The following is a 21520-nucleotide window of genomic DNA, read 5'->3' as shown; positions in this document are numbered from 1 at the left end:
CAATCAGGAACCTGGCTTTGATACCACTTCAATAAGAAGAGAATTCTGATCACTTAGTGTGTATCGTTTGCTAACAATGAATGTGTGCAAATCAGATGAGTGTTTCTCAAGAATAAAGGAAAACAAAAATCCATTCAATAAACTTTTAACTAACATCGTTAGCAAACACTCATTTGATTTTCACACACTCATTGTTCGCAAATGATATGCACTCAGAGATCACAACCACCTCACCAACCTGACGAAGGCTTCACCAGCCACACTTACACCCCTGCTTACTAACGTTGAGCTAATAGCCGTGGGTGGAGACGGCGTGATGGTGACCGTCTTTAGCCGTAGTGGCCACAGATTCAAAATGGAGCTGATTAGGTGGGCCAACTTTCTCTGTATTCGGGAAAGTTGCTGGAATTTAGATAGACTGTGGCCTAGGAATGTTGTCGTCGGACAAAGGTTTGTCGTGTTCGCCTTCAATGACAGGCTGGACAACTAGTTGACATTGATGATCGTATGATGATAGGCGAAGGAGAGAGTGTGAGAAACCGAGTCTTAGCCTGGTTGGATCTTGACTTTGATTTAAACTGAGATTACATTATGTTTTGTTGATAGTTATATCTATATTACACTTCAAATTAATTGGCGGTATATTAGACGTCAATTTAAACTCAGATGATCCTTAAAGAAAAAGCGTATGGGCTAGCCCGCCGACCCGCTCTGCCAGCCTGCCAAGGTCTAGGCTACTTCATCCTTATATCTCATTGAATATGAATTAGGCTACTTCAGAAAACTGGTTCTAATACCACTTTGATAAGAAGAGAATTCTTTGGAAGGAAAACATTTCTATTTCTTTTACTTTTGTTACTGAGCAGGGTTTGAAGTATCGCTAGCAAAGCCTGTGTCAGGTTCACCTGATAGTTCTGATCACTCAAAGCATACTGGTTCTAATAATGAACGTGTGGAATTCAGGTGCCTCCAAGCCCTTGAGAGATGCCCAAGGTCACGGATGATGTCATGGAATTTAGTGTCATTTAACATCTCGTGGAACTTTTCTACTCCTCCGGTCCTAATTATAAGACCCAATTGACTTATTTGAGGAGATTAAGGAAGTAAGTTAAGTTGGTTATTTATAATAAATAAGTGTTGTTATTCCTAAAATATCTTTGCTAATTAAGTATATTGGCTAAAACTATCATTATTAGAAGGATTATCTTGGAAAAAAATACATAAATATAAGAGAGAAAATGGATTGGGTCTTATAATTAGGACCAAATAAAAAGTCAAATTGGGTCTTATAATAAGGACCGGAGGAGTATTAGTTAGGGAATGCATTCCTCAAATGACAGTGTATGCGCGAACCCAATGACCTGCCCTGTTAGCCCACCAAGGTGTAGGCTATCTCATTCTTATATTTCATTGAATTTGGATCAGGCCACTTCATCCTTAGCTAGTGACACTTCACAACCAGGAACTTGGCTTTGATACCACGTTAATAAGAAGAGGATTCCTTAAAAGTTGTTTAAGTGATCTGTCATTGAATCACTAGCCTTGTATCACAGTTAAGTTGTCAATACAATGTCCTCCTTATCTTTCTCCTCTTAATAACATTTTGGAATACTATTGAAAGGAAAACATTTCTATTTCCTTTACTTTTGTTATTAAGCAGGGGTTGAAGTTTCGCAAGCGAAGCCTATGTCAGGTTGACCCGATAGCTTCGATCACTCAGCGCATATCAGTTGCTAACAATAAAGGTGTGCAAATTAGGTGCCTCTAAGCCCTTGAGAGACGTCCCAAGGTCATAGACGTCATCATGGAGTTGGGTCTCATTTAGCAAGGATAAAAACAATTCTAAGGTAAGCTGATGGCAAGGGAAGCTCTAGAATGAAGAAGGAAGCCCTTGTTGACAATCTTGAAGTTAATTTAGGAATTGCTGTTTTTGGTGTGATAAGAAATTGAAAATGTACCTTGGTGGAACTTATTGTAAAAAGAAAAGAAATTGAAAATGTGCCTTGGTGGAACTTATTGACTTGCTACATAGGATCTGAACAATCAAATTTCGTTTAGTGTTTATGACCAAGCTAGGTTCAGGACAACTTTGCAATTTTTTAAGGAAAATAGGACTTGATTGAAATAAATAATAACATGTGGGATGAAACTAAGATTCACCTTGAACTTGAGAGACATGAATTATACTTCTGTCATAATAACATGGGGGATGAAATTAAGATTCACCTTGAACTTGAGAGACATAAATTATACTTTTGTCCATAATTAGTCTTAGTTGTTGAAGCTGCCAATATTTTGGGGATTAAAAAATAGTGCAGTACTTGGAGATTTCTGCCCTATATGCTTCCACAAACTCTATTTGCTCTTATGTAGGGGTGTTCATCAAGCCTGCTAGCCTAGTATGCCTGCCCAAGCCCGCGAAAAAATGACCCTGCCTAGCCCGGAAAAAAACAACCCAAAGAAAAATGGACATTTTTGGGCTGGGTTGGGCTGGGCCGCGGATACGATATGCTGCCCTGCCTGTGATATATATATTTATAATTATTTTTTTTTGCCAGAAATACTTATAATGATATATAATATATAATAATATATATTATTCTCTCCTCATCTATTTGCCCTAAATACATTTAGTGGTATGCGTAATTTTTCCTTCTTAGTATCTTTTTAATGTTTTTCTAATCTGGTTTAGTATCTTTTAGTTTGTTTTTATTATTGGTTGTCTTGCAAAGATGCAAAAGCAAGCTCACTTTAGTGTTGAATTAAAAGATATATCAATTTAAGACAAATCAAAGTTATTGATTTGTTGAATTTATTATGTATTCAAGTATTTATTTCTTTATAGTTGTTATAAGATACCTTTACTTTAACTAAATTTTTTTTTATCAAGGTATCACTATTTGGGTTTGGAAGCCCGCCCTGCCTAGCCCGTTATTGCCCAGCCCGAAAAGGGTTAGGGCTTCTATGGGCAGGGCAGGGTAGGGCAGCGGGCTGCATTTTGTAGCCCACTCATCTTTTGGGCTGGGCATCGGGCAGGGGACATGTCCTGCCCAGCTCTACCTATGAACACGCCTACTCTTATGTATTGCTTAATTTTCTCAACTTGGAATGTCTCCGTGTGGTGTAATTTAGAGGGATCTGAACTATTTGATCAAATTTTTTTTGGACTATCCATTGTACTTATCATTTTAGGGTAGGTCATTGTTGTATGCAGCATCCGCCCCAAGCTTTTGTGTAACCTATCCTGGCAAACTTGGAGATTTGAAATGATCGCCAGAATTTCTCAAGCAGAAGGGGTTTTGATGAACACAATCAAATCAAAAGCCCTGATTGGAATAGGTGCATTACTTGCTTCCATTATGTGTATGTGTAGTTTCTTCTCTCTTTTTACCTCCCAATTTACTGATTCGAATTTCTTGCGATCAGTACAGGTTCAATAGGAGAAGTACCAATCTTGTTGGCAAAACCTCAAACATACATGAATTTTTGTGGGGAATCGGTTTGTTTTCAATCATATAATGTGTTGTATTTTTTATCATATGAAGAATATTTGACCCGTCGCTTTTTAGGTTAATTTGTGTGCCTGACATAATCTTCTTTGTCTTCTACTTTAAGGTTGGACCACTTGCTGCCTCTTGTAAAGTACCCTTGCGCCATATTTTACTAGTATGTTTTTCTGTACCTTGCTACGATCAAAATGATGTTTAATAAAATACCATTGTGTTTCTTATTATAAATCACTTGTATCCTAAATCCGCAAATTAAGAAATACATTAAATTAACTGGTTTTTTCTCATTTATCCTTATTAAATAAAGATATGGAGAGGGAGAGAGAGAGGGATGTGTTTCGAGAAGCCATTGCTTTAGACTTAAATTAATTAATTTTTTTATTAAATTAATAGGGATAAAATTTGAAAAAAGATCATTAATTATACTACAAGTGACTTATATTTTGAAATAAACTTTTGGGGTACAAATGACCTATAATAAGAAACAGAATAGTGGTTACAGTTTACAAGTATGTGGTAATTTCGATATACGTTTATGATGAGATGAGCCTACCAAGTGGTGTTTTAAGGCTCCAATGACATGGCCATCACAACGGGTAATATTAGATTTGCCTAGAACATGTTTATTACAATTTCTTATCATCTCTAATTTGTTAGAACTAAATACTTCCTCCGCCCTTAATATAGATCTCAATTTTCATCTTTTTTTGAGGCAAAGAGTCTCTTCACTTCTCTTATTCTCTATTTTCATCCACTTTTCATTTCAACCATTAAGATTGAAAGTTTAACAATCCAAATTTAATGTTTTTTAAAATAATTTTATAAAGTATTTTTATTATTGTTTTGAATTATATTGACTAAAATTTATTAGTTTTATTTGATTTTATTTATTTATTTTTAAAAATTTAACGTTTTATTCGTAATTTTATAAATATGAAATCTGAACCGTTAAAATTTCAATCTTATAGTTGAGATAAAAGTGGATGAAAATGGAGGGAAAAGGAAGTGGAGACACCCCTTGCCTTTTTTTTGTCCCTAAAGATTTCTAGGTGTAATCAATGCATGTTTCCGAGAATGCCTCTTATAGAAAATGTAAATTACCTATCCCACCCTTGCTATTTAAACATCCCATGACATTTAATTGAGGGTAAGAATGAAAAACAAAAACTAATTTTTACACATCACATAAATTTTAGTATTTCCTTGGGTTGTGTGATTTTCAAAATTGGGACTTGCAAATCCTAAGTTACCTATTGAAACAGGAATTCCTGAATTTATTGACCTGATGGTCGAGTCAGGTTGTTTGTGAGATAAAGCTTAATCCTTAGCAGCTTCAAACAAACTGCATTGATTAGGGTTCTCATAGTTGCTTGAATGCCTGAATATTAGATCAGCATTCATTCAGTGTTGTTATAAATCTTGTTGCTGCCTTAAACTGGTATGCTGATGCAAATCTTGTCATGATACCATTAAATACGCTATTTATAAAATCCTTAGTAATTACTTGAAGACATTTTAGTGGTGAAGATTTGGTATGTAGTAGTTCTAGAGAAACACAGAAGATACTAAAAGGAGGTTTTATTACTTTCTTTACTTTGTGAGGCTCCTAGGTCTCTGTTTAGCTAACACACTTAATTTACCCTGATGACACCCAAACTACTCTAACAGCAAGTTATTTTAGATATCAGTATTTCAGTGGCTATACATTTCTATAACCACCGTAAACTTCCAGAAATCATCCTGGAGATTTATGTAACTTGTGGTAGACTGTTGGAGAGTGAAAAATGTGATAGGCCATTTTGATGGCTCTCGTGCATTTCCTCGACTTTGCATCGGTAAGTTCCTTATGTTCTACAACTGAAAGATGCTGTATTCATAGCAGGTTCAGCAGTATTGGATTTATCAGGTTATTGTCTTGTAGGAATTGGAAATCCCCCTGGAAACATGGATATGAAAGCTCATCTTCTACAGAAGTTCAGTCAGTTGAGCGTAAACAGGTGATACCTCCTGGCAGGAATAATTAAATTACATTATGTTTATCTTGGAGATAAGACTTAGACCGTCAAGATTTTATCTGGATAGTGTAGATTTCAGATTTTTAGTTCTTATTATTAGAGTTCTAATGATCATTTTCTTAAATGGGGCAATGAAAAGACATTCATTTTGCGTCCATTTTGGTTTGACATATGAACAATCTGGATCAAAGATGGAAAAGGGGGTGTTTGGGTTTTTTTCCAAACCATGGTTTGGAAAAAAATTTGCCAAACACCTTTTTTTTTTTTGGGAAAACCATGGTTTTGGCCAGCCAAACCATGATTTTCGTATAAGCGGGCAAATTGTGGATTGTGGAGAAATATGTTTGTTGAAATAATAATTGCTTCTGTCAGAGAGGTTTCAACAGTGGAAAACAAAATTCTCTCTTCTCTCATTCTACCATTATTTGCAGTGCTTTCACCTCCTCCCATTTTGAAATTTGTTGCCACTGGTGACAAATTATTTTACGAAAAACATATTTAGTTATTTTATTAATATATATACGTATTAATTTTAATTATTTTATTACTATATATTATTTATTAATATATATACATATTTAATTACTTTATTAAATTATTTTGCAAAAAAACATATTTATTTATTTTATTAATATATATATACGTAAGGTATATTTTATTAATATTATTTATTTACTTCAAATAAACATATATTATGAAATATATCTTATATGTAATTATCATTTAAATTTATGTCCTTTTTAGTAATTTCTACATATAAAAAAGCACTTCTGACAACAACTATCCAAACACTCTCACTTTATCAGAATCACTTTTTCAGAAAATTTATTCTTTCAAAATCTATTCTCTCCAGAATTTATTCTCCAGAAGCTATTATCTAAACTATGGTTTGGCTTCATCCAAACACCCCCAAAAATGAACACCCTTTTTTAATTCATCTTTGCAATAATCTTTGAAATTAAAAGACTAGTTTTCTGCCACTCTTGTTTATTTTACTTTGGTTTTGCTGTTTAATTAACAGACTGATGATGCATTGGACCAAGGAGTTGGAGCCGTAAGAACATTAGTTTTCAATGGGTTCAATCATCATGTCAATAGATTCAATCTGGGACAGAAGTGCAAGTACCACAAAGTTTAAATTTTCTCAAATATTTTAGTTGAAATAAATTTTTTTTTTTAATCATACATCAGAATAGATAAAGGCATAATTTGTACATTTGTCTGTACCTGTACAGCTATATAATTTGTACACAACATGGATTGAGCATTCACATTCATAACACATATTGTCATGAAATATTTTTTGTTTTGAACCAATCCAAAGCTGAAGATGAAGAGATCTGTGTGTGTTTTTTTGGATAACGTGTGTTCTTTTGAGAATCAAACGTTGATGAGTCAAAAGTCTATATTAGACATGATTTATTTGCATTTCTTTTTTTTCTTTTTACGTGAATTTATTTGTATTTTTTTTACGTTTTATAAAACTTCTCCTACATGATACCGTATAAAATCACTTGAAATAAGTTAATTTAAATATACACAAAACAATGTGAAATTTTGAAGAGAAAATGGTAGGATTGGCTCTCAAATATAACTTTTTAAAAAAAAAAATTTAATTCATAGAATTAAAAAATACTTCAAGTGGCTCTTTGTGATTAATATGATGAGATTTTATGACCTTTTTTCCCCAAAAGTATCCCTCTCATTTAGTGTCTTAGAATTTAATTCATTGAAACAAAATTACTCCAATAAATAAGGATATTATGATAAAGAAATATATATGATAGGAGATGATAAAAGAAAATTAGACTTTATATTTAAAATTAATGAGAATTTACAAAATACTAAATAAATATGTAAGTGAAACTTTATTTTGATTTATGTGAAACTTGAAAATGCTTATAAGCATTTAACAAATGTCAATCCAAATGGGCACTAAACATTTTAAGTGGACTTTATAAAAAAAAAGTCAATTTTCCATTTTATTTATTTATTTTGACATCAGTCAATTTCCCACTGAGCTTTGGTTCAACACAGAAAACTCCCGCCAACGCCACGCCCACCTCGTTTTGAAGATCGCGCCTCACTTTCCGTCTCATCTCTCCGCCCATCGCTGCCTGTTCTTCACCACGGCAACTCATAAGCCTCATCTTCGTAGGTCCACTTCTCTCTCGACCGTTGTTCGTTCTTTGTTCTTAAATTTATCACATTGCTAGGGTTTAATTCACATGCTTGTCTCAAACATGCGTTTTTGATGATTCTGGAAGGTTGTCTTGCTGGTAACTATGGGAATGGCAGTTCGTGGGTTTTATTTTACAGGCATATTCTGTGCCTTATACTACCTAGTTGAATTCAGCAGGGGAAATTAAAATGGCCCTGAGAATTTTTCAACAAATTTAGTTTTATTTATGGTTATCGTGTTGGTATGTAGGGATACATGGGACGGTGGCCATTATTAGTTATTGATTAAAATGTGTCATTAGGTATCCTTGTTTGAAGCATAATTTTTGATTATAAGGTTTTGTTGTGGCTACTGAATAGGGAAATGACGGGTGAAACCAGCAAACGCGTTGCACAATGACTACTGAAAAATCAAAATGAGGCAAGGGTAATGGTTCTATATACTTTCCCCTCCTCCTTTTATTAATTTTTGGGTTGTCGTTAATTACATTTGAGTGTTCGCAGTCAAACCAATTCAGCCAGTGATGGGCTTCCTAAAGTCAATTGGTTGGATCATGCCAGCGCACACGAGAACTTTTCATGTCAAAACAGTTTTTTGACTTCCAACTTCCTATTCTCCTTGCCAACTCAAAAACCATGCTCAGAAGAAGCTTTGCGTGGGAGGTATGGTTTTATTACAACGATGTCTTCCTCTTTATTTTTTCATTGTTTGTTGCAGTCTCTAGTCCTTCACTGACTCTTTGTTAATGTGAGATATTATGCTGGCTATATAGGTTGTCAAAACGTAGAAGTTTTAATGAAACTATTTTAGACCTTTATAGATGGGGCATAGAAGATTGGGTTATTTGTAACTAGGAAGTTACTGTTAAGGGAAAGCAATGCTCTATAGTGTAGTGATAGCTGCATATGCATCTGTTTCTGTCTAAGAATCCATTTGCTATCTTATATAATCATTACAAATAGTCCAGGTCTAATATTTTCCCTTGGAGACCATGATATATGATGGCTCAAACTGCTTAAATTGAAGTTTCAAAGTATCCATGTTGGATTGATGTGGCAATGTAACCATATTTTTGTGGTTTTTCCTAATATCCATGAATGATCAAAGTACTTTTTTGATGAGTTTTCTGTTTTGTAGTCGTGGCTCTAGGAAGACCATGAGATAGTTGTTAGCAAATCCTTATTAACCTCTTTCTTTTTTTTTTCTTTTTTTTCCTTCTCTTTTCCAGATTTGTACTCTATCAAAATCAAAACATTCAAAGGTTGCAGAGAGCGCACATTGAGAAGGTAAAAATGCCAATTGGAACATAAGTAATTTTACCTTGTTTTAGCATGTTTGCTCTGTGCAGGAGTTTACCCTGCTGTCCTTCAGTGAACATGTTATATTTGGAATTCATTAAAGGTGGTTGATGGCCTTGTTTCCTGCCTAATTTATACAGCAATAACTTGCCTTCTTTATATGATGGTTTTGTGCCTTGGAGTCAAATTACTCAGGCTGAACTTTTCTTTACACTATATTTCCCTTTTAGCTGTTAAATCAATTCTGAATGTTCTTCTTGTACACCCTTATAACTTGTTAGTGGCTTGTGGCAAAAAACAAAAAAATCTTTGGCAGGCTTGGTGTGCTCTTTCTAGTCTACAGAATTCTTGCAGAAACTATGCCAAACCGGGAAAAACTGCCCAAATCAGTCCTCCAATTCTTGCAGACAAGAGAACAACTACCTGGCAGAGAAGTTCTGAGAATGATAGATGTTCTCAGTTTTATAATTTTAACGTCTCAAGTGAAAACAATGTGAAATCTAATCAATGCTTTCCATCAAGTAATCCTACAGCCGAAGGAGGGGATAGTTTGAGGTGCCTCGATGAAGCCACAACTCCAACAGTCAGTAACCACTGTTCTCGAGTTTTGGATGGTTCAGTGAACAACCGTCCAAAGTATACTGCTGAAGTTAACGGGTCAACAAATTGTATGGCTGCCAAAATTGATGAGGATGATGATGATATACTTGGGGTGAGTACTGACAAATTAATCATCTAAAAGAGTTAAATTCATTTGGTTCAACAGCAGGAACATTTTGCTGTGAACACATTGGACTATAATCAAAATAAATCCAACTTCATTAACAATGGGCCTACTTGAGTTTTTATTTTGATTGGTGAAGGGATCTGTAGAAGTTTCTCTAAATCTTATTGTCTATTTTGTCTATTAAATGACTAATTTTCTGAAAAATTTACCTGATCTAAACCATAAGTCTTAAAAGCCAAAGGGAACACAGGTTCCTCACTTTTTTGTGAGGTGTATACTGATGAGTAGCTAATATTTTTATATTTCAATTCTATTGTTTTATCTCTTTATTTCCTTGTTTAAGGTGTGGTTATTCAATTGTTTTTAAAATCGGTCACTTAAATTTATTGTAACTTCTTAATTACATGGACATAATATTTTCTCCTGCGTTGTCTCTCTTTTATAGAACATTGATGTTGACCAAATAGTGGAAAACTACCAGTCAACTTGCACTCCTCAACCATCAATAGCCAAGTTTCCGCCTATTACTCCTACTGTTGATGCAAAGAGTTTTGCTAGACAAGGGGAACATGGTTTGCCTCTGGAGTTGTGCTCAGATTGCATTCATGGTTATAAGGTATTTATGATCAAATATATTGTCCTTTCATAAGTTACTGTGGTTGGCTTGTCAGGTTGATATACCAAAGTCTGAAACGGGATACAGGTAGCGCTTTGCCCTGAAGCAGCAAACCATTTGCAGGAATGGAAGGACAATCTGATTGCTATCTCCAATGAACTGCTTGACAATGTTGACAGCCTCAATTCTTCACAGATAGCAAAGCTTCGTCAAGACAGGTTTGGATTTCCCTTGAAATTATTTCCTATTTTCAACATTTGCTTTCTTCATTATTTTACTTACATTTAAGGAAAAAAGTAGAAGCAAAGGACGAAAAAAATGTCACAAATTTACAAACAGGCTGATCTAATTGTAGGTCTCACTTTAATTATTTTGACTGCAGACTTTTTTTTTTTTTAAATTACACAAATTTAGGTAAGTTACTGGAAGCTTATTTATTAGTACTATTATTGTACTGTTGTTACATTGTTGTAAACAAAATATATATTTTAGAAAAGGCTGCGGCATACACCTTTAAACTGAATACTGAATTTGAATGGAATAAATTAAAGCATTGGGCACTAAATTGCGTTTGCTTAAAAGAAAAATCTCTGTTGCCAGGTCACAGTTAAATAAGCAGATTCAGCAACTCGAAAGATATATTCATTCCTGTAAGCTTGATGTGGAAAGACAAAACTCACATTTTTCGGCATCCACAGCACCTCCAACTTCTTTTCAGTTTGAGAGACCAAATCAAACTGAACTCAGGAGTGGATCAATGAGATATGATAACCAGGCTTATATGAGTAATGAGCCATGTGGAGCTTCATTCCAGTCATTTTCATTCTCTGCTGTTGATAAGTATGGCATGTCGTCAGGCCCAATGGAGAGAGAAACATTTATTCCTAAGATTATTGATGTTAATTACATTGAAGGTTCTGGAGACAAACGCTGGAGCGACCAAAATTTTCCTTGGACAAAAAAGCTGGAGGTATTTAATTATTGTCCACTTCTAGTGCTTGTTAACCTTCAGTCCATCATTATTTTAATTTTTCCTTGTCTTCCTTTTAGGCCAACAATAAAAAGGTTTTTGGAAATCATTCATTCCGCCCCAATCAGAGAGAGGTTATTAATGCTACAATGAGCGGATATGATGTTTTTGTCTTAATGCCTACGGGTGGAGGGAAGAGTCTGACCTACCAGGTAATATGCTATCTCCAGAGAATATCTGAGTCAATGGCTTCTTTGACTTCTCATTAGATGTACACTGTACATACTGTTTGAGAAATTCAATTTTAAGTCTCAATCTCAAGGTGTGGGGGAATTGTGAGTTTTATTAATCATGATGTATATTGTATTGTTATATCTTCTCACCAAATAGCTAACCCTACTTAATTTGCAAGGTCAATTTTTCATGCATGACATGAAAAGTAGCTTCAAGAATTTCCTGTTTAAGGTCCTAGTGTCTTACAACTTTGGACTGTTGTCTTGCAGCTCCCTGCTCTTATTTGTCCAGGTATAACTTTAGTAATCTCTCCCCTTGTGTCCCTTATTCAAGATCAAATAATGCATCTGCTGCAGGTATTGATATTTTTTTTTTTTTTCATTGACTTGTTTTCACTTTTCACTGTTGTTGTTTTCTGATTGAAATATATTTCCATTTCCCTTTTGGTCTTCCATGCAGGCAAATATCCCTGCTACATACTTGAGTTCCAATATGGATTGGTCTGAACAGCAGGAGATCCTGAGAGAAATTAATTCTGATTATTGTAAATACAAGTTTTTATATGTAACACCTGAAAAAGTTGCCAAGTGAGTATTTTTATTTACCAATGGCAGCTCCAACCTTAAAAAAAATGTCTGATACATATAGTTTTCAAGTAAAATCCTTTTCTTTTCATAAACTTCTATTTTTTTTTTTTTTATACTGCAGAAGTGATGTTCTTTTGCGGCAATTGGAGAGTTTGCATGTTCGTGAGTTGCTTGCTAGGATTGTAATTGATGAAGCTCATTGTGTGAGCCAATGGGGGCATGATTTTAGACCAGATTATCAGGTTAGAGCTTTTGTTCTTTTAAATTTATCCAATGTCACTTGACATTTCGTTATAATTTTAATCATTCTGCCACTTGATCCAGGGCCTTGGTATATTGAAACAAAAGTTTCCAAATACTCCTGTTCTGGCTTTGACAGCTACAGCAACAGCCAGCGTAAAAGAAGATGTTGTTCAAGCTCTTGGTCTTGTCAACTGCATTGTTTTCCGGCAAAGTTTTAATCGCCCAAACTTATGGTATATCTGACAATGACCATCTCCTTATTATGCCTTGAACCAATGAATTATGATTTATTTTAATATTGCAGGTACTCTGTTGTCCCCAAGACAAGAAAGTGTTTGGAGGACATTGATAAATTCATCAGGGAAAATCACTATGACGAATGTGGCATTATTTATTGTCTTTCACGAATTGACTGTGAAAAAGTTGCTGAAAAATTACAGGTTGGTTGTTTTGTTGGTTTGTGGAATTTAAGATTTTATGTGATGGATTGACAGGATCTTGAAAATGTTTTGATATTGCTAATGCCAAGGCTAAAGTTTTAGCCCATTCTGATTTTGTTGGTTTGGTTGACCGAAATAGTTTTCCATCCTCTGACTGCCAGATGCTAGTCTTTGTGGGGTATCAGATCATCAAATTCTTTTCAAGCTCCTGGGCAGCACTTTTTCATTTTTCCAAATCTTAAATATGTTACTTTGAACTCAAATTGATTCTGAACTCATGAGATGATTATGCTAGTTTGGACTGTCAGCCCAAATTGTACTATATTTTGGACAATGTAGGGTAAGTGGCAATGAGATAAATTCCTTGTGTGTTCCTGTGCATTTGAGAACATACTTCGAACAATAGGCTCCGCACATGTAGATAATTAGTAACACTAAGATCACCTACATTTCTACGAGCTTACCTCTGATATTGCTTGCTTAGTAATTTTTTCATGTTTATATAGGTATCTTGCGATTCTTGTCATGAAATATCACAAGTCTGTGACTTTCCTGTTGGTGAAACTGTATTGCTTTAAGCTTATTGAGACGTTTCTAAGTGAAAAATAAATTAAGAGATTAACATCTCATTTTTAGTTTGCAAATTGATTATATAGTTACTTCGTTGTTCAGGAATGTGGACATAAAACTGCATTTTATCATGGAAGCATGGATCCTGCTCAACGAACATTTGTTCAAAAGCAATGGAGCAAAGATGAAATCAATATAATGTGTGCTACTGTGGCATTTGGAATGGGTACTTTTTCTTCTCTGCCAGTGTATATTACATTTTTTGTATTGAATGGAATCATATATTAAAGTTGATCTTTCAGGAATTAACAAACCTGATGTTCGCTTTGTAATTCATCACTCTCTCCCAAAATCTATTGAAGGATACCACCAGGTCTCATTTAAACTCAAATTGTCGTTGCTGATATTTGTCTAGTTTATTGTGTTGCCTCATTTCTATGGCTATCATTTTGCTTTCAGGAGTGTGGACGAGCTGGTAGAGATGGTCAACGTTCATCCTGCATATTATATTATAGCTATAGTGACTATGTCCGTATCAATTGTAGAAGTAAATACTGTTTCATCATTTTTCTTTCTTTTGCATATGTTTAGTGGTTTCTTGTGTACGTACACAGATACGAGTTAAGCACATGATAACTCAAGGAGCAATAGAGCAAAGCCCAATGACATCTGGATATAATCGATCTAATTTGACAAATTCAAGGATGCTAGAGACTAACACTGGAAACCTTCTGCGGATGGTACCTCTTAAGACACTGATTTTGCAGTTACCTGTCAGCAATCACTATATGGTTGCTATATCATTGTTGTTTTGACATCTGAATTTGCGGGTTGAACTGTTTCAGGTAAGCTATTGTGAAAATGATGGTGATTGTAGACGACTTCTGCAGCTTGCTCATTTCGGGGAGAGGTTTGATCCTGCAAACTGTAAGAAAACATGTGATAACTGTCTGAAGATCAAGAGTTTTATTGAGAAGGATGTCACAGAGATCGCAAAGCAATTGGTTTGAAAGCAATTTAAATATTCTTATCCCACGTGTTGATGAAATTCTATCTATAATTGTTTGATTCTTTGACGTCAGTTTCATTGCTTTTGAATTTCATCTGTGTAGGTTGAGCTAGTTAAGATAACGGGGCAGAATTTTTCATCATCTCATATCTTAGAAGTGTACCGTGGTTCCTTAAACCAGTTTGTATGTCACTATGCATTTGCTTGCTGTCTATGCCCATTGATTGCCTTTAATCATATAGTTTTAACGTCAAAATTAGGTCAAGAAACACCGGCATGAAACAGTACGGCTTCATGGTGCTGGGAAGCATCTAGCTAAGGGAGAGGCTTCCCGTGTGTTGCATCATCTTGTTATTCAAGATTTTCTTGCGGAGGATGTAAAGAAAAGTGATATTTATGGATCAATTTCATCAATATTAAAGGTATTAAAGCTTACTTTGGTATGCTATCTCTGTGCTTCAATGAGTTATATAGGTTATTATTCTCCATTTTTAGTTTTCGATTCTGTGTCTAACGCATAGTTAGTCTTTCAGGTCAATGAGTCCAAGGCCCGTAATCTGTTTGGTGGCCAGAAAATTATATTAAGGTTTTACATACTGCTTCTTCTCAAATTTGTGAATTTAGATGCTAGTTATTTGGTGATTTAGCCGTCTTTCAAGCATTCTATTTTTCCCTAGTTACATTTATTATACGTGCAACTTTGTTTTATATTTTTTCCCTTCAGTTTATATTGCCCACTCGTTGGCATTCATAACTTTTTGCAGAGTTCCTTCCTCGGAAAAAGCATCAAAGCTGGGAACTCCAGGAATAACACCAGCTAAAGGCTCTCTGATATCTGGGAAGGCGAATTTTCCACAAAATGATCCTCCTGCCTCACCTCAAACTGAAGTGGACTTGGTATACCCTAGATACTTTCTTTTTTTCCTGTTTTTGTTGATAAAATTTTGGAGTGCCCAGAGTTTTTTATAACATCAGTCTACTTTCAGAATCTTTCCGCTAAGTTGTTCACTGCTCTGCGGCTCCTGCGGACAACTATTGTCAAAGAAGCTGGAGAGGGTGTCATGGCCTACCACATTTTTGGGTGAGTTCGCAGACGGTTCTGCTCTCCCTCTTTTATATGATTTTTCTGTAATTCTGTCTAGGATCGATTTTCTAACATGGTTATTGACTACGAACAATGCAATTGAAAAATTTTCAACCTGAATGGTAATTTTTTTCCTGCTTTGGTAAGATTCTGCTGAGCTAATGTTTCTCTTATGATATAGAAATGCGACGCTGCAGCAGATAAGCAAGAGAATACCGAGAACAAAGGAAGAGCTCCTTGAGATCAATGGCATTAGCAAGTAAGTTTACTTCAAGCATAGCTAAATGAGTTTCAAAGTGAGGCGCATTGAAGTTACACTTGCAATTTTTCAGTAATACACTGATGCAGTCATGCGGTTAAAAGGGGTGGTACAAATGAGTAGGACTTACGTACAGGGTCCGCTTCTCTCATTACATTAATCTAATCTTTTTTTCTCTTTCTCTGACTGCATTATATTCCTTTGAAAATTTCTCCTTTGGTAATACTTACAAGGCCTAGCATGTTTTAAAATTAAGAAAAATTTTAAACTATATTAACTCTATTTTAAAATTTAGTAATGTTCCATCTTTACCCCTATTTAATATATACACTTCCCAAAAAAAGAAATAAAAATAACACCTAACACAATAATAAATGAAAAGTAAAATTATATCTTGATTTGAAAAATTTAATGGTGAGTTATAAATAGGACTAGAAAATACTCTCTCAACCTTATAAATAAGACTAGAGGAATACTAAACTCGGTCTAGTATTGATGATTTGAGTAATGTACTAGGGGTTTTTAGCTTAAACATCCATGCCAATATGGTTCAAATTTAATTGCCATTTGGATTTCAGGGCCAAGGTAAGCAAGTATGGAGATCGGTTACTGGAAACCATTGAAAATACCATAAGGGAATATCACAAGTCGGACAAAAGCAACAGCTGGAGCAACGAGAGTAATGATTCTGCTAAAAGGAGACGAGACCAAAACGTAAAAGGGGATGATGATGAGTGCACTAGAAGTAATGGTCGTTCAAAGAAAAGGACGGTAAAGAGAAAGAATACAAATGCTGTGGTTTATGATTCTGCGGAAGAAGATTATTTTAAAGATTGCCTAGATGAAGATCTAGATTTTGACAATATAGAAAATACTGCATTGGATATAAATCGTAGGAATTCTGAAGGAAGAGTCCTTCCTCAATGGACATCCTGAGAGGGTGTATGTTGATCATTAATTTTAATTTTATCTTTTTTTCTTTTGTTGCACATGCCTTCTAAGGTCATGTCAATGTGTTTAGGAAGCACAAATCAATCTGAATTAATTTATTAATTATTAATTAATTGATATTATAAACTTAATAGGGAAAATTGTAAAAAAAAAAAAAGGCTTTTGAAATAGAAAAATTACAAATAGGGATTTATTATAACATTAGCAAATGGCAACAATTTTTATGAATGGATCCTTGTATGTAATTTTTCAATTTCAAAAGTCTGTTTTTTGTGATTTTTCTATTTAATATGTATTTGTTTAATTAAACCGCAATAAGTAAATTTTAAAATGTTAATAATATTTTTTTCAATTAATAAAGTTTATTAGGGCCTGATATGTCTTTTAAGCTTAATAAGTCTTTGCTCACTAATAAGGGATTTACAGTAATTTGAATTCATGAATCACAATTTTATAGATTGAGCCACTAGTTTTTGTTGGCAAAGTTTTAAGAGAGAATTACAATGATTTTTTAAATAAAAAAAATAAGAGTTAAAGTATGCTTTTGGTCTTTTAATTTTATACAAAATTTTATTTTGGTCCTTAACTTTAAAAAGTAAAATTTTAATCTTCTAATACTAAAACTATTAACAAAAAATAATAATATTGAACTCTTGAATGCTAATAAAATGTTACTAAATACTAACCTATTAAGTTTAATATTTAAAATAACCATGATTGTTACAAAAAATTATCATTTAAAACTAATAATTTTGAAGTTAAAGGACTAAAAGTATATTTTTAAAAGTTAAAAAACTAAACTGAAATTTTACACAAAGTAAAAGGACCAAATATATACTTTAGCCAAAAATAATTATTAAAAAGTTTTAATAACAATATAAGTAAGTTGTAATGACAAGTTTTAAAATGAAAAATGATAACTTCTTAAACTTATTTTGTAATTATTTTTTTTTCTTGGCATCTCATTATAATTCTTCCACCTTTTAATGTTAATAACAAGATTTATTAATTTATATATCTTGATTTAGTTGAAAACAAGCACTATAAATATATAAAAACTAAATATACGAGTGAAAGTTGACGTATTGGTATTGAGTACATAAAAAGGTCTTCCCTTATCTTGGAAAAATTCCCAAGAAAAAATATGCGCCGACGTGAGAGGGGAGGAAGAAGACGGGGAAGAAGAATAAGAAGGGGCAGGTGAGGCGGTGTTGAAAGGTGAATTCGAATTAAACAATGGCCAAGGATACGGTAATAGAGCTTCCTCCTCGCGACGATTGCTGCCCCGTCTGCCATGGCGATTTCAACCTCCCATGCCGCACCTCTTGCTCGCACTGGTTCTGCGGTAAATTCTGTTCCTTCGTTTTTCTTCTTAATTTTGTTGCAATGTCCATTATTTGTTATTTTATTGCATGGTCGTTATTGATGCTGCTTAGGGTTTAACATTGGGGGTTCTTGCAATGGAAACCGTCTTCGCCGAAATGGAGGGGCTAACTATGAGAGAGATGAGAGTTTCGATTGTGATATGATTATTTTGTGTCAGGAACCTAGGTTTCGGTTTTCGTGAGGTTAAACAGATATAGTCGTGCGTTGTTGGGTAGGAGAACAGGAAGGAAAAGAAGGGATAGAAACGACATCTTTATACAAGCGATTATGTTTTCTTTTGCTAGTTTAGGAGCAGGTCAAGCTGCGAATTGCAATGAACTTGGGGCTATGAAGCACCTGTACTCCGAGGAAAACAACGACTACGAGACGACTTATTCTTGTTCGCTACGATATGCTTACTGTGCCTTGGGTTTTTTACAGCTTACCTTTTTTGGGGGAAAAAAATCGATGCCTTTGTAAACGTATCTGAATGTACTGAGACGTTCTGAAACAGTTGAAGGGCTTATCGAATGTGAAAGAAAATGAAGATTGATTTGAACTATGGTTTTAATTTGTTTGATGTTTTTATTGGTAACTTGTTATAGACATCTTCATATTTAAATGTTCATTTGAAATTTAATTTTTCTTATATGTTCGTATGTCTTGTATTATTTTTTGTGTATCTTGGTTCTTAAAAATTTAGAATTTGATTTGTGGATACTTGCTAAACATATCTGTGCTTCCTAGACTTGGGTAGAAGTTCTTTTTCTCGCAGTGAAGTTTTCTTGTACTAATCTGGGAGAACGGTAAGTTTCGCATTGCAATCAAATTGGGCAAAAGTTCTTTCAATTCGATCTGGTGTTTCTTTTGCTTGAGCCAGCCTTGGAACCTTCAACTTAAATCTTCATGGGGCTTATCATCAGGAAGACCACATCTGGTGTTTCTGACCACACCTATGTATGGACATAACAAATATAATCAGTCCTGCTTTGCTGTTATAGTATCTGCTTGGGGGAAATTTTAAAGGGATCAAAGTTGGTATTTCAAGATGCTTAAGATTCCTCTTTTTTTGTTTTGTTTTGTTTTTTCTTTTAATAACCTTGGTTTGCTCTATCTCTTTGTTCTTGTTAATGTTTCATAGACTTGTGAGTTGTGGCAAGATTTCCTGTCAACTTCCTGTAATATATATGCCTATAAATTGAATAATGAAAATTTTCTTCGTGAAGGAGAGTGCATATTGCGTGTATGGCTTCATGGAGATGCAACAAAGCAATGCAAATGCCCAATGTGCTGTCGTCATTTTTCCAGTCTGGCGCCCGTTCAAGCAGCATTTGACCGTAGCCAGAACCCAGAATCAAATAAAATCATGGAAAATGTGAGAAGGTACAACAGGTTGCACATTGGGGGCATGCAAGGTCTCATGCAGGTAGTGCATGACTTTTTGCTATAATTGTGTTACCCTATTTTTCACGAGATAAATTGGATAGAGGATCAACAAGACAACAAATAATAAATCATCATGTGATATCGTAAAATATATGACAAAAAGGCTTCAAGACATCATATTCAAATATCCAGGCAACCACCTGCATGAGCAGCTTAACGAATCTGTATTACTCTGACTGAGTTGAATGTGTAATGTAAGTTGCTTTGCCATATGGACGGTGTTCTTGAAGATTTAATCTGTGCTTGGTGATTGTAAAATCTTTTCGTTGGCCAAAATGTTCCGGGCAGATGTGTATTAGAAATTCCTAATCGGTTGGTCTTTGATTATAGATTCACTTAATGATTTTTTTTTTCTTTGCAGAAATTTTTTGATCTCCCATTTTTTATTCGGATGGCTCTACAAGATATGATGGATCCTGATAAAACAAGTTCTTACTTGACTAGAGTTCGTCTCTTTGCAGTTAAGTTTGAATTATTTATGGGACTGGATTTGTGTTTTTCCCTTCTTTATTCTTACTCTCTGTTGCTCCATTGCATTGATCAACATCTTGTCTTGAAGATTAGATTGGAATTAACGCACTATACACATGTAATCAAATTACAAATGCGAAGACTTGTCAGTGTCTCTCCTCTGCAAATATCAAGAATGTTATACATGACGTTATGATATTTGTGTTCAGTAGTGTTGTGAAATTCCATAGACATCCTCAGTTAAAAACAAGGTTCATAGCCCTTTAAATTGTGATGTGGTAATGCTTATACTCTGTCAGCGGGTAATTGTAATGAAATTTTGCGTTCCTCTTCCTCTTCTTTCTTATATTGTGAAGAATAATGCACTTCAATTTCATCCATTCCTCTGAGAAGTAAACATCTATTCCTCAGTGAAGTAACAAATGCACCATGGTGTGATATTTCCTCTATTGTCTATTGAGGTCTGTTGTATTTTGCTGCTCAATACTTGAATAAATCGATTGATTTAGAGAGGTGCATGTTTCGTTGGTTGATGCTCTTCTTTCTTTTAGAATCATTTCAATGGGAGGTTTGAAGTTAGGGATCCCATGGACAACTGTCTCTTACTCCATACTTATGATATATGGATCGTGCCAAGTTAGTCAACAGTATGCTATTGTCATACTGTTAACTGTTCTGCTATTATACGCATTATCTCGTTATCGCTTGTTATGCATCGTTTACTTTTCTGAATCAATTGTATTGATAAAATTTGTATTTTTGAATGGATAAAGATTTGATTTTACGCACTCGAACTTATGTGCCAATTTGCTGTTAAAGATGACTGTGCCTTCATTGCAGATGGCCCTCGGCATGATGTATGTGCTCAACCCATTCGAATTTCTTCCATTCGGTGTGTGGCATAATCCACTTGATTAGTTTATTTGATCAATTACCTCAACACAGTAAGAAAACACATTTAATGATTGATCTTTTGCAGCTAAACGAGACATATTAAATTTGTTTGACCTCTATGCAACGACATTTGTCACTATCATCCACGTCATCGCGCTGTGCCGTGCAAGGCGTGTAATCAGGCGATAAAGTCCTTTCTTGGACAGCATGCTTGAACAGAAGACAAAGAAGGGGTGTCTGCCCCAAGCAGCTGATTTGCTCTGCACCCTGCAGGTTGCTATAATCATCGTAGCCGTTATGTGCATATTAGGCGCGGTGATAAAACATGAGCACTATGTCTTTGACTAGGTTGCTTAAGAGAAACAAATGGGATTGCTTCTATCAGTCCCCGTGATTTTCTACTCATAGGTTGTATATAAATTAGCACTAGCTTTGGAAAAATCATGAGGCTTGTTTCTTCTTAAGGCTGTTTGTACTTTTGATGACGGTACGCATACATGTTTTGTTTGGATTGACCGTGCATATATGTATATGGATCGAAGTTTGTAAATTTCAGTACGTGACTCATTTCTTGAGTGACATTTTGTTTTGCCTGAATGAGGAATGTGAGTATAAAACTCTATCTGTTGCGCTGGTCTCACGAGTTTCTA

The 21520-nt window shown here is 34.6% G+C and overlaps 2 protein-coding genes and 1 pseudogene across 3 annotated transcripts; all 3 read left to right on the top strand.

The window, feature by feature from the left end:
- Nucleotides 1-316: 316 nt before the first annotated feature.
- On the top strand, nucleotides 317-6682 carry LOC114712891 (chloroplastic group IIB intron splicing facilitator CRS2-B, chloroplastic-like; annotated as a pseudogene).
- A 1393-nt stretch (nucleotides 6683-8075) lies between these two features.
- LOC114712890 (ATP-dependent DNA helicase Q-like 4A) lies at nucleotides 8076-16811 on the top strand. Its single transcript, XM_028897451.1, has 25 exons — nucleotides 8076-8132; nucleotides 8210-8368; nucleotides 8935-8992; nucleotides 9321-9716; nucleotides 10177-10347; nucleotides 10435-10565; nucleotides 10948-11317; nucleotides 11398-11529; nucleotides 11821-11907; nucleotides 12011-12138; nucleotides 12260-12380; nucleotides 12463-12614; nucleotides 12686-12821; nucleotides 13494-13617; nucleotides 13694-13764; nucleotides 13851-13919; nucleotides 14006-14131; nucleotides 14237-14395; nucleotides 14504-14584; nucleotides 14661-14822; nucleotides 14934-14986; nucleotides 15165-15297; nucleotides 15387-15481; nucleotides 15666-15743; nucleotides 16322-16811. Exons 1-25 carry the CDS (start codon nucleotides 8122-8124, stop codon nucleotides 16677-16679), a joined length of 3561 nt encoding a protein of 1186 aa, XP_028753284.1. The 5' UTR covers nucleotides 8076-8121; the 3' UTR covers nucleotides 16680-16811.
- Nucleotides 16812-17829: 1018 nt separating this feature from the next.
- On the top strand, nucleotides 17830-21140 carry LOC114712854 (E3 ubiquitin-protein ligase RNF170-like). 2 transcript variants are annotated; one of them, XM_028897416.1, is made up of 5 exons: nucleotides 17831-18039; nucleotides 19286-19485; nucleotides 19867-19965; nucleotides 20817-20868; nucleotides 20956-21140. In XM_028897416.1, the coding sequence occupies exons 1-5, from the start codon at nucleotides 17931-17933 to the stop codon at nucleotides 21057-21059; spliced, it is 564 nt and encodes a 187-aa protein (XP_028753249.1). In that variant the 5' UTR covers nucleotides 17831-17930; the 3' UTR covers nucleotides 21060-21140. The 2 variants fall into 2 exon arrangements, with proteins under 2 accessions (XP_028753250.1, XP_028753249.1); XM_028897417.1 differs by lacking the exon at nucleotides 19867-19965 and having other exon boundaries at nucleotides 17830-18039.
- The last annotated feature ends 380 nt before the right edge of the window (nucleotides 21141-21520 follow it).

Source organism: Neltuma alba, unplaced genomic scaffold (genome assembly GCF_004799145.2).
Source record: "Neltuma alba isolate B1F8T4 unplaced genomic scaffold, ASM479914v2 tig00011398_pilon, whole genome shotgun sequence".
Taxonomy (NCBI): Eukaryota; Viridiplantae; Streptophyta; class Magnoliopsida; order Fabales; family Fabaceae; genus Neltuma; species Neltuma alba.
The sequence above is the reverse complement of the archived record's forward strand: the minus strand, read 5'-3'. Positions and strand labels throughout refer to the sequence as shown.